The sequence below is a fragment of the Mustela nigripes genome, chromosome 13 (genome assembly GCF_022355385.1).
Source record: "Mustela nigripes isolate SB6536 chromosome 13, MUSNIG.SB6536, whole genome shotgun sequence".
Lineage (NCBI taxonomy): Eukaryota > Metazoa > Chordata > Mammalia > Carnivora > Mustelidae > Mustela > Mustela nigripes.
In genome coordinates this window covers 9,839,509-9,853,083 of record NC_081569.1, presented here as the reverse complement: position 1 = coordinate 9,853,083, position 13,575 = coordinate 9,839,509, and the positions used below count along the sequence as shown (strand labels likewise).

General features: G+C 45.0%; 1 protein-coding gene across 4 annotated transcripts in view; it reads right to left on the bottom strand.

Annotated features, from left to right (window-relative positions):
* The window catches only part of SV2B (synaptic vesicle glycoprotein 2B), a 180,951-nt gene that overhangs the window by 41,905 nt on the left and 125,471 nt on the right, over positions 1–13,575 (bottom strand). For all 4 annotated transcript variants that reach the window (XM_059371624.1, XM_059371625.1, XM_059371623.1 and 1 more), the window contains exons 3-4: positions 2,790–2,970; positions 2,333–2,484 (exon numbers count right to left, since the gene is read on the bottom strand). In XM_059371624.1, coding sequence (XP_059227607.1) covers positions 2,333–2,484; positions 2,790–2,970 — 333 coding nt within the window. The remainder of the gene's footprint in view (positions 1–2,332; positions 2,485–2,789; positions 2,971–13,575) is intronic.

The following is a 13,575-nucleotide window of genomic DNA, read 5'->3' as shown; positions in this document are numbered from 1 at the left end:
TGGCATCTTGTGGCCCCCACCATCTGAGACACGTGGCCAGAGTGGGACAGACCTCCCCCACCCCAATCCGTGCAGGATTTGAGGAAGGAAGTATCCAGACACCAAACCAATCCGGACCCAGCATCCTCTGGGGTGTAGTTGAGGATGGGCATATGACCTAAGCTGAGCCAGTGGGAGTCTCCCTGGTCCAGCGTGAGGGCAGGCTTCCCTTGGGGAGCAAGCAGTCTGCAAAGAGGTCGCTGAAGTTGTTGATGCTGCAGGAAAGGAAGTTCGCTCGAGTGCCAGAATTGTTTTAAACCTATTCTCAGCACTCCCCTTTGCATCCCGGGAATTACCGCGCATGACAGCTGGCATGAATTCTACATTTTGCTTCCTTCCCTCTTCACTCCAGACAAGATGCAGTGACTTGTCCCCAGTCACACAGCACCGCTATTTTGACTCCACTTTTATTAAGATTTTATTTGTCCCCCGCACCCCCCCAAAATATTTTTCACTCACTTAATTTAAATGTGGAAATAGTTTCTTAGCTCACTCATTGGGGCCAGTTAACAGTTGTAAATAATATAGCAAGAATTAGGGGAGGATAAGCGATTCCTCTGACCCATATAACCAACATCACAATGGGTGGAGTGTGCTGTGTGTGTCAAGTGTGCCTTCGGGGGAAGGGCACAATGCAGAAAGGATGTTAGTTAGGGGTAATATGATTTTGTATCTAAAATGATGGAGAACTGCTTTTGGTGACAGGATTATCTGGAAAATGCTCCAGCTGTTTATTTCATTATTCCTATTATTATTATTCCTATTCTCTGTTACTTGTACAAAACCCAGTGGGTTCTCAAAGACTAGATAGGGCAAAGATTACTTTTCCCAAATGCATTTCCTCTACTTTCTCGTACACAGCAAGACTACATTGCCAAGGGTCCTTGGCAGTAGGGGTGATCGTATTACAGATTTGGGGACTGCGGGTTGTAAGTAGAGAGGACAGGGTCCACTTGGCAGCCTGTCTTCAGAACCTCCCATGTACAACTGCCTGTGGTCTTTCTCCAAGCAGAGACTTTAGTCGCATGGAGAAAGGAGTCTGAGCCCCAGTATTACTGAAGGAGGAAAGCCACCTGCTGATTAAAACATTTGCCCTACTTTACAAGTGGGGAAACTTTTATTGTGTTAAATCACTGAGATTTCAGGGTTTGTCAGATTACCAGCATAATGCACCCAGGGTCACATTGACTAATAGAGTAGGCATTGTCTACACCAAAGCTTCTTCTTAAAGGTGATGGAGACTCCATCACCTCAGAATACACAAAGAGGATAAGATTTCAAACAAGGACACCAAGGAGTTCCATGCGTAGAGAAGCACTGGTTAGCTTCAGGGCAGTTGTCTGCAGGATTCTAAATGAGAACAAAGCCTACACCCATCATCGTTGGTTTACCAAAAACAACTTTGAAGGATGCTAATGTGCATTTATTGCCCAGGATGCTCAAAAGACATAATAATCAAATTCAAAACTGCTGCTTTCTCCCTACTTTACTCTTAACAAAACCAATTGTGAAAGTAAGCATTGCCAGGTCTCTGTTCAGAAAATCCAGTTTTTGCAATTACCCAAGATAATAAAATTGTCCCGGCTGAATCCAAGACCTTGTCTGTAAGGGTTCCTCCACTTCTGTGGCCAAACAAGAGTGACAGCAGCTCTAGAGTGGAAAGTACACAAGAGCTCTGCATGGGGGCAGGAGACAGGCAGAGCATCAAGATTCAAGGCGTGACCTTGACGAAGTCATTAACATCTCTTGGCTTCTGTTACATCCTCTATTAGATGGGGTTCCTGAAGCCTAACTGCCTAACTTGCCTGGGGGAGGAGGGCTGGGGAGATAAAGATCAACATTCTTTCAAACAAAAGGAAGAAAAGAAGATGAGCGGCTGGGTGGCTCAGTGGGTTAAAGCCTCTGCCTTTAGCTTGGATCATGATTCCAGGGTCCTGGGATCGAGCCCCACATCAGGCTTCCTGCTCAGCGGGGAGCCTGTTTCCTCCTCTTTCTCTCTCTCTGCCTGCCTCTCTGCCTACTTGTGATCTCTGCCAAATAAATAAATAAAACCTTAAAGAAAAGAAAAGAAGAAAGGAATGGAAGGGGAGGGAGCGAGAAAGAACAGATTGTATTATTTCCAGAGAGATGTGTGTATTGAAATTAGTGAGGTGTCTCCAGGTTTGGAAGTTCCATAGAAAGATCGAAGTCATACCGTGTGTGAGTATGGGGAATGATGTTAAGGACGGGAGATGTTGGAGGCAGTTACCATAGTAACAAGGGCCCCTGGGCTATGCGAGGGCTGGGCACTCACCATAGTGTGGAATGATGGTCCAGGCCATGGCAGACGCGTAGATTCCCCCCGTCATCCAGAAGATGCCCAGCCAACTAAGGTGTTCTCCTCGCTTCTCCCGAGATAAAAATTCAGAAAAATAGGCAAAAACAATGGGCAGGGCACCCCCAATCCTGCATAAAGAAAATGCCAAAAAGAAAGAATCGAGTCATATGCTACAAATGGTCATAGCAGAAGCCTCATTGCTTTATACCCCACCCTCGTGAATTTGAAAGACCGACCAAGGCAGGGTCAGGTTTATTTGACCTTATACACTGACTTTACAACCTTTTTCTAAGGTTTAGCCTTGACATAATATCTTTGAAGTCAAACACAAAACTTAGTCCAAGGTTTTCTGGAAGGACCACTGAGAGCTCGAGTAGCAGGGTGCATGGACCCCTGGTATGCCAGGGTCCAGCAAAGCCCTACATGTACGTACCCTATGCCTGAGAGGAGTCGGCAGAAGAGGAAGGTTCCGTATCCCTGCACGAAGGAGGAAAGAGAGGCGAAGGAGGCGTTGAGGGCCAGAGACATGCTGAGGACTCGCTTCCTCCCCAGCTTATCAGCCAGGCCCCCCAGGACGAAGGCCCCGGCCATCATTCCTAGGTAGACTATCAGCCCTGCAGGAGTGGGGTGGAGGGAGAGAAGAGAGGGAGGAAAGAAGAGACAAGACATTAGAAACCACGCAATGTGCTAGAAAATCCGATGCCTATTTTTAGGCATTCTAGAAATCCCATGTCCCAGACATAAAAGGTGGACTCCAACAGATGTTCACGGCAAATTGGAAGTGCTGTACAAATTCAAATTCTTAAGAATGCTATCCAAAAAAATAGGCTCACAGATTGATACATACACGCACATCCTAAAATAAATCAACCATAGCTCAGTCTGATGCACCTTTCTTGAAGGTGGGTCTTGAAAGGCATAATCTGCAGAAGGCAGTGTTGTCATTTTATTTTTAAGCAAAAAAGAGTGTTTGTGTTATAAAAATCCTTACCTGCAGGGGTAAGTTTAAAGAGAGAATTTCCAGGAAAAAAATGGCCAAAAGGGTGTAAGGAACATGGGAAGGAAGAAAAAAAGTACAAGCGTAAAACAGCAATTACCAACAAGCCTAGCTATTTTGTGACTCCCAAAAGAGACCTCCTCCATGCTATAACCTATATTCAGCTTCCTTAGGGGAGTGCAGAAGAGACTAGTAGTGAGCTTTCCTTTCTTTAACATATGCAACCTGTATTTGCCTTCTAATAATAAGATCAATTCATTTAAGATATCATATATTGTTGTTGTGATGTTTATGGTCTTCCAGTGAAAGTCAGCACCCTCACAGACGTGGCCTATCTCCAGAAGCACACGGACAACTCCTTCCTGCTAAATACCGAGCTTTTACTAATTATCAACAATGGTGCTGAGTGTATACGTGATTTACTCTACCTGTGAAGGAAACTTTGCAGACCGGGGGCGGGGGGTGGGGGTGGGGAACAAGATGGCGGGGAAGTAGGAGGAAACTTTGCAGACCATCCTTCACCAGGAGAAAATAACTGGATACAAACTATGGAAGAATCCTTTCCCCAGCCTTAACTGTAAATCGAATGAACTGTCTTTCTCAGAAAGGAAGCCTCTGGACCTGGAGATGCTTTATTTATGCAGATGTGTGTCAAAAAGCGCCAACATAAAACAAAGAGCTTCAACTAGCTGGTTAATGAACTTGAAGCTGGTCCCCAAAAGGAAAGATTTGACTATGCTCTGTTTTATCTTCCCCATGACAGAGTTCCTTCTTTTATCATCTGATTCTATGAGATGAAAAGAAATTTTAACTTTGGTGTTGTCAACGGTCTTCACAAAGATTTTCTTCACTCACCTGGGTTGTAACTCTTAGCCTTATGCTACGGAAGATACTATTTCCTTTCACATTTCCCTCTATGCTGTTTCTTCATGGAATATGTCTAGGAGTCTACAAAGTATCTATTAAATGTCTATTATTAAGTAAGCATTCTTATAGTTACTGGGGTTACAGTGGGGTCCAAACACATGAAAATCCCTGGTTTCGCAGAGCTTACATTCCAGTTGGGGGAAAGAGATAATAAACAAATGAGTAAAATAGACAGTTAGTGGGTGACTGATAAGAGTTCTAGAGAAAAATAATAAGAAGGAGGGAAATAGGAAGAGCCAGGGTAGGAGGTAGCAATTTTAAAGAAGATGGTTCAGGGAGCCCTCTCTGAGAGGGACATTCAGGCAAAGACCTGAAAAAAGTCAACCATGGGGATGTCTAAGGGAAATTGGTGAGTCCATGTTCCTGGTTCTGCCATTTCTCTGCATCCTCAGAGGACCCACAGAGAAGTAATAGGGTGAGGGTCCCCCCTCCACACTATTTCACCAGTCTCCCAGCTCAGAAAATGTGATGAGTAATTTCCCACTAATATTAGGTCACCAGCACTTGTGTTTCAGAAAATGAGTCAAGACTTGCAAATACAACTCATATTATGTGTCATGCTGTGTCGTAATAATGTGTGGGTCAGTATGCCCTGCTAGACTATGAGTCTATCTCCGATCCAGCCCTGACCAACACACGGTCTCTAACATCTTAATCGTGCTCAGTTCTTAGCCATTGTGAGTTGTGTCCAGCAGGACTGCCTTACTCATTGATGGGGGCTTACATCCATCTTCTGCTGCCATGACTCGTGCTCACCACATAAGCCAGAGTGAGGGTCAGGCAATAGCCTCCCTGTTACTTTTACCTGGTGGTTCCAGTCCACACAACTGGCTTTGTGCCTGGTCTTGAGATCCTGATCTCCATGTTGGTTTCCAATTAGCATCTGATACCCCAACCAATTGGAAAAGACCCAAATTCTGTCCACGCCTAACCATGCCCTCCCTAGGAAAGAACTGGGTTCTACTTCCTCTGACTTGGTAACCCACTTAACATGGTGGCCATAGTCAGGAGTCTCGTATCTGAGATGCCCTGTCCTTTTCTCCCTTTTAGATGGACCACAGGGATGTCACCACCAACCCAACATAAAGTAGGATTTCACATAAGCCCTTGTACTTGGGAATTTAGACTTCTAGACCAGAGCAGAGAGGGAACATTTCTTTCCAAGTTAGGTCTGTTCAGCTTCCAAACCTTGTTGGCCTCAGCTCAACTCTTTGTCAAGAATTCCCGATACCCCATTGATCTTAAAGAACGATACTCTCATGATACATGGTGAATAACATTTGGGATAAAGAAATAGATGTTGAAGAAAGGAAGGTAGGAAGGAAAGAATTAATCTTTCCTTGTTTGCTCATCCCCAGAATGGCTTGCTAAGTGGGGCCTGGTTCCTTCCTTTCAAGGAAGGAACAATACATTATATTATCATCTCCTGATGAGAAACAATGTTCCAATAAAGGCATGTGCTGGGCATTATATAAACACAGAGAAGGAACTCAGCCCAGATACACTTCACTCAATGTGGGAAAGTTTCCAAAAGAAGTCATTGCGCTATGGGTGGAGGTCACAGAGAAGCTGGTCGGGTTTCCATCTTGGGGGGGGGGGGTAGTACGTCCCAGGCAGGGGAAGGCAGCAGGTGCAAAAGACAGAGAGGCAAAAAGAACACTTGATAGGTTTAGGCAGTGGCACCCAAGTAGTTCAGTGTGAGTAGAACAGAGTGCACGTGGGGGAACCTGGTGAGGCACAGAGGTGAGACAGTAGAGCGGAGACTACCCATAAATGGCTCGTGTGTGTGTGTGTGTGTGAGAGAGAGAGAGAGAGAGAGAACACGTATGCATCTTTGGATGCATGCACATGTAGTTATGTGTGTGCATGGGGCTGTGTGCATCATATGTGGGAGCCTATACATTGGGAGGAAGGGAGATGAGAAATCAAAGGAGTGGTCAGGAGATTGGCTGAGAACCATCTGCACACGCCTTACCCTGGTCCCACTCCAGAGAAAAACACTAGCAGCCAATTAAAGTTTAGTTTCCTTTTCTCAATAAAACTAACCTTAGCACTTCTTAAATGTTACTGCACACACATAAATCATGGGAGGATCTCATTAAAATCATATTTTGATTCAGCAAGTCTGGTGTGGGGCCCGAGAGTCTGCATTTTTTTTTTTTCAGTTGAGAAAGGCAGAACACACGCAAGCCAGTGTAGGGGCTGTGCAGAGGGAGAGGGAGAAAGAGAATTTTAAGCAGGCTCTGTACCCGGTGTAGAGCCCGCTGAGATCATGACCTGAGCCAAAGTCAAAAGTCAGATGCTCAACTGACTGAGCTAACCAGGCACCCCTGAGATTCTGCATTTCTTTCTTTTCTTTTTTTTTTTTTTTTTAGATTTTATTTACTTATTTGAGAGACAGCATGAGTGAGACAAAAAATGAGGCAGGCAGAGAGGCAGAGGGAGAGGGAAAAGCAGACTCCCAGCTGAGCAAAGAGCCCGACATGAGGCTCGATCCCAAGACCCTGAGATCATGACCTGAGCCGAAGGCAGACACCTAACCGACTGAGCCACCCAGGAGCCCCGAGATTCTGCATTTCTAACAATCCATGGACCACACTCTGAACAACGGGAGGCCATAGCACATGCATTTTCCTAGAAGCACAGTAAAGGGGTAGTGATGAGAATCTCAGCCATCGAACCCCCAAATCTCCTTCGCTGGTTGTGAGATTTGGGAGGAAATTCTCATACCCTCTAAGGGCCTTCCCACCACACGTCTAAACAGAAGACTAGATCATTTCAAAGCTGCCTTCCTACTCATCTGTCTTTTAAAAATATAAATCATGAACAATGATGTTGTGTGGATTTCACAGGAAGCACATGTTCAGAGTTTAAAAGTAAACCCAGACACACATGTTTGATTTAAACTATCGTGAATGCTACAGGAGACATGCCTAGGGGCCATATGTGGCCAGGGACCAAAAGTAGCTCCTAGGCCTCCATTGTGCAATCTTGGCCATGAACATTGTGTCAGTTACTAAACTATCGTCACTCAGCCCCGAAACTACCCTTCCAGCCCCTAGTGTCCACCAACACCTTGCATTGCCCACCAGGCGCTGCTAGGCCTTGCCAATAGGGGGCACAAGAGAGAGAGAGACAGAGACAGAGACAGAGACAGAGACAGAAAGACCTGTGCTTTCTGTTCCCATGAATTCCACCCCCGCCTTGATCACCAGGCAGCAGCAATGCCCTAGTACCACAAGGGAGCGGCTGGATCCAATTAGCAGAAGCAGCCACATCCTGTTCTCCCCTCCTCTCCCACACCAACACCAGCCAGCCAGGGTCCCCTCTCTAGAGATCTGAGTTACAGCTCCGTGAGCTCCCTTCTCAGGGCTTATGAGGTATGATAATTCCATTCCCTTCCCTTTATTCCCCGAGTCCCAGGTGGCAGCTGCTGCTTGCTTGCCTTCACTATCTCGGGGTACTTTATAAACACGGTGCGCTCACCCCACTCATCATTTTTTATATTAAATTCTCTCTGTTCCAATAACTAGTTATGAGTTGTGTCTCCTGACTACGCCCTGACCGAGGCAGACACGTCAGCAAACTGATGCAGCATAGAGATTGGATATTGAGTCCAACTCCTTCGCTTTACTAGCTGAGGATGCCGAGCCCCACATCAGGGCAGAGACTCTCCTAGAAACTCCCCGCTGGCTCAGGAGCTGCTGGCACCATGCTTCTGGGCTCCTGGCCCCGAGCCTGGTGCTACTGTCCAAGGCAGAGGAAGAACTAGAAAAAACAGTAAGAGTTCTTCAAAATGACGTTGCAAGGGATCAGAATATGCCTCCCCCCCCCAACCCCCAAACGTGCTGCTTTGGTCTAAGGTTTATTTTGAGCTGAAGGCGGTTGAGAAACAGCAGACCCAAGGGAAAGCTCTCTGCCCTCCTGCACATATGCCTAAAAGCAGGCTTAGGCTTTTAATCACTGCAGGCACTTACCAGCCCAGAGACAGCACCAAGAGGGACCCACAGAACAATCCTTCCTAAACAACCTTGTCTTCTGTGAGTTTGCCCCGTTCGCCACTCAGGGAATCCTACCAACCCTTTCCTTCATCTCCTTCCTTCCCTACAAATGTACTGCTCTTCGTGAAGTTGGTAAGCCCAAAGTCTTAGCCATCCCTTTGAATGACTCCTGTGTCTGGGCACTGCATGTGCTTATAAACTGCTTTTATCTTGTTAATCTGTCTTTTGTCAGTTTAATTCACAGGGTCTGCAGCCTGGAAGAGCCGAGGGAAGAAGGTTTTTCTCCTCTGCACTTGTTGGCAGGCTCCGACAAGGAAGATGGGAGGGAAAAGGGCAGATCCGCAGAGAAGAGAAGAGAGATATAAAATTAACAATGCCTCTGAAATGGCTGTTCTATTAAACTCATTTAAAATCTGTCTTTAGCAGAGGAAATTAAGACAATAAATTTGGATAATTGAAATGCAATGGAGTTATCAAAAATTACTTTAGCACGAAGCAGATAAGGGACTAGCTAGAAAACTGGAAACCCTATCATTTTTCAGTTCCACTCCACAACCTCGCTGGCAATATGCCCCCCCAATACACGAGCTTTATAAGGAAATTAAAAACGAAAACTGTTTCTTGCAGAGGGGGGTGGGAGGTGTATGGAGGAGGTAGATGTGGGAGGGCGAAAAGGGCTTTAACCCGTGATAACACCGCAGAGGAAATGAAATATGCCTCCGTGGAAGGAAGAGGAACCCACACAGAGGAAGAGCTTGAAAGCAAGATGGTCCGGCTGTGAGTCCGGGCTCCGGGATTTACCCACGGCAAGACCACGTGCAGCCCATTCAGCATCCCTGATCATTGCTCCTTCTTCGTAAAAGTCAGGTGCTGGACTTGCAGGGTTGTTAGGCTGACATGGGATTACAGCTGATGGAAAGTACCTAGCCCGATACCCGGCACAAAGTAAATGCACAAAGTAATAAAAGTTGCTACTGTGGTTCTGAGCAGGGCTGCAGAGAACCGGCTGAGACCTCAAAAAGCCACAGGATAAGAAAAATGAAAATAAGTTGGTGGTATTTTAAAATCAAACCAACCATATATGAAAGGACAGAGACTAGCAGAAGAAACTTATTTATAGCAGCATGCCCTTTAAAAGCACCTCCCTCCTCCGTACCTGAAGCAGGAGCCAGGTTCCAATAAAAAGCATTTTGGCTTTTTTTTTTTTTTTTACTAAAACATTTTTCAAGTTTCCTCTAATAAAACTTCCCTGGGAATTTTTTTTTTCTTTTTCCTGACTCATACTTAAGCTGACAGATTGTCATCTCCTTCGAGAGGCATCCCTGATGTTCCAAACTAGGGCTCAACCAATTTCTTCTGTTAAAGGGGCAGAGAAAATATAGTTCACTTGTCAATAGTGTACTTGTGGTCTCTGCGAAGTCGTCTTCTTCCTTTTATTCTTTTCATAATCCTTTAAAAAGGTACAAAAACGGGCCATAGTTTCCAGAACCCCTGTTCCAAAGGAAATTCTGCCCTCCCTGCTGGTCCTTCAGCAATATATTGTTCCCTCCTTCCTAGCACATCTGCCTGTTTGCTATTATATAGCAACATCGGTCCAATCCCTCAGACCACAGACTCCTGGAGGAAGGGACTGTGTTAGTTTTGTTCGAGTGAAATTCTCTCTGTGTCTTCAGCGTCCAGCTCAGAGGCTGGCACACGGTAAGCACGCCGTTAAAATTCATTCGAGAAATAAATATAAGAATTCATAATCACTATAGAAAAATCTGAAAAATAAAAAAGTAGAAAAGTGAACGCAAAAACTGTCCACCCCAAGGTGTTGTTACAGCCTGTGTTGGTCTTTGTGTTTCTACCTGTCTACCTACAAGGGCATATTCTGTTTACCTGGCTGAGACTAAACTGTACTGGAAGTTTTTCCGTTTGATAAATAACTCCACAACGGATATCTTTGTGTCCTTTGTGTCCTTGTCCACCTTGCTGGTCATTTGTGCAGGATTGATTCCAAGAAATGAACTCATGAGGTCAAAAGGGCTCAGTGAGTTTGTGGCCCCTGAGACACGATGCCAGAGTTCTTTCCCAAGAGCTCATATATATATCGACCTCTTGCCATCTCTAGAGATGCTTTTCATGTGGACGCAAAGCATTTACATTTTGCATCAGAGGCAACAGATGAAGTACACAATTAACCAAAGACAAAGAAGTCAGTTCTAACTTTTTTTTTTTTTGCTTGAATACATAGAAATTAAATGCATTAATTATCCTGGGAGTATTCTAAGCTTTCTTTCCCTACAACCACTCATTTATTGGACTGTGCTTTGTAGGGTTCAAAATCAGTACCTCCCAAGTGAACTATCGCCATTCCATTTCTTTATTATTCAGCCAAATATACCTTTTTTTAAAGATTTTATTTATTTATTTATTTATTTATTTATTTATTTATTTATTTGACAGACAGGGATTACAAGTAGACAGAGAGGCAGGCAGAGAGCAGAAGGGAAGCAGTCTCCCTGCTGAGCAGAGAGCCCGAGGTGGGACTCGATCTCAGGACCCTGGGATCATGACCTGAGCCGAAGGCAGAGGCTTTAAGCCACTGAGCCACCCAGGCGCCCCCCCAAATATACCTTTTTAAAGGGCAATATTTTTTTGGACTAGGGCCTGGGAGGTTAATGTGCTAAAGGTTTAATGTATACAGGAATCCCCTAGTGAAGTCTCACTTGGGTATTGAGTAACGGAAGACCATCAGGTTATCTATCTGCACACCTCCGTGTGATCAGATGCATTAGGTGAAGTCAGCCCAGTGCTGGGTGTGTACGACATGTGGATGTTTGGAAAACTTCTGGGATGAAGAAACACCTTTTTTTGGATCCAGGTACTTGGCACAAAAAAAGGTTTGGCTTTAATAATTTGTAAAGTAAAAACCAATCTGGCAATCATGATGTTGGACTTTTCTAGTACTTTTTGTGTCTAATAAGCTCAAGTGAGTGAATCTTTGGAAGCAGGTTAACTTTCCTAAACTATTGAAAGCTGGGACTCTTCCCCAAATCTCATATAACATATTTATTTAGAAACGAACACATGGAGGAGAAAGGAAGGGACAAAGGAACTAGTATCTGTTTAGGTTCACTACATGCTAAGTATTTATATAGTAGGTGACATAGGTAATGATTTTATTTTATTTTATTTTATTTTTTATTTTTTTATTTTTTTTTTAGGTAATGATTTTAAATTGCCATTCCAACAGTGTGAGAGGAGTGTTAATATCTTGATTTAACAGATGAAGAAATTGAGATTGAGAATTTTCCTCTCTGGCCATAATTATGTAAAATATCTAAGGGGCGCCTGGGTGGCTCAATGGGTTAAAGCCTCTGCCTTCACTCAGGTCATGATCTCAGGGTCCTGGGATCGAGCCCTGCATCAGGCTCTCTCCTCAGCAGGGACCCTGCTTCCCCCTCTCTCTCTGCCTGCCTCTTTGCCTACTTGTGATCTCTGTCTATCAAACAAATAAATAAAATCTTAAAAAATATTTTAAAATATCTAAGCTTTCTGACATCTGATGGAAGAAATCCATGCTTGCAGGTGAGTGACTCATCAATGACCCAGATTACAGAGTAACCCCCAAGAGAAAATACACCAGGACTATTCAGGGACACTTGGGTTGGATAAGACATTTGTCACTCTGCTGAGGATACACCACACTCTCTCACATCTGGCCTTCAGCTCAGGAGAGGCCACAGCCCTATGAGTAGAGCAGAATTACCCCTTCTGAAAATTCTGGGTTCTGTGTAAGACCAACAAGTCCAAAGATGGAAGTCTGCAGACAGACTGGGGAGTCCGAGGAACAGAGCCCCTTGCTTTAACAACATTGTGTAAGGGGAGGACCTTAAATCAGGAAAGGGCTCTCTCTTCAACCATACTTATGGGAAATAAAGACCCTACAAGGCAGCCTGGTGACTTTACCATCCTAGTGCTGTGTGACCAAGCTTAAGCCACGAGGCAATATTCTGGGCCAAACCATGAGCCCGTAAGGAGGCCAGGCCTCAGATCCCCAGCCATGTCTTTGGTGAGTGGAAGACAGGCCCACAACCATGGTGGGAGCAAGGGCAAAGAAAGGATTCAAGTTCTTAGTAAGGTTTCTGTCCACTAGCCCTGGGGCAAAGTGGTACCTGGTACTTCCCTCAATCTTCTCTCACATGGAAACAAGAAGCATCAAGAAGCATTTCCTAAGAATACTGTGAGAATCTTGAAATTGCCTTGTTCACATACTACCACAGTAGAGATCTCTTAGAAAAGCAAAGCTTCCCTTCAGGTACCTCCCACAGCAGGTGAGAGGAGGTGAGGTTGGTGATGGAGGGTGTCACCTGGGCTAAAGCCAGGTGGTATGGCTTTAGAGGTATGACATCTCTGACAGCTGTCCTAGTACTGTGCACATCTCAAATATGATCATGACCCAGCGAGACTCAACGATCCCTTGGCCATTCCATTAAAGACCATGTCAGGGCTGCCACTGTGGTCATTTCTAGAGCGTGGACCAGTCCAGGAGAATCATAATAAAGCCAGTTATGGAGAACAGCCAAGAGCCAGAGGCTGAGAAAGGAGTAGATGATAAGAGATCAGGAGAGAAAACCCAAGTCTTTGCAAGGAAATTTATTAAGCCCCATTCTCTACATGTCAGGGAACCTGGAATAGGGCCATAAACATAAATAAATCCTAGCCCTCTGCTTTCAAAAAACTCACAATCTAATGGAAATAAAGAGGTAGGGAAATGGGGAGTGGTGGATCAGGGCAAGGGCCAGAGAAGGGAAGAAGCAAGAACTCTGGCAAGCTGATACATGGGAAGAGGGTGATGGGTGAACTTGGCTGTCTTGGAAGAGGCAGATGAAGAGTGGGACAAGGGTAGGGCTGAGTGTCACACCAAGGGATCAGAACACTATGCAGCTTGTTATTGGCTAAAGTCAACCCAGATCTTCCAGAACTTAGTTGCCTTTTTTGGTACAATCACTCTGCACCAAACTGGGCCACCTTGTCTTCAAAGGATACTATCTTCTATGTTAGAATAGAGTTGATTTGCAGCCAGCCTGGAAAAGATCTATTTTCATCTCTGGAAACACCTGGATATCTGGCTCTGACTTTTGGGCAAGATAGGGGCAATGGTATTTGTGACAAGCTCTTTTAAGTCTGAAACTCCCCTGGCAACCCCTTGAACCAGTTTACTGATGGTTTTCAGTGGTATAACTGGTTGGTCATCCCGGCTTGATCACGAGACCAAAGGGCCCCTGGGGGAATTTCAGCCTTGAGTT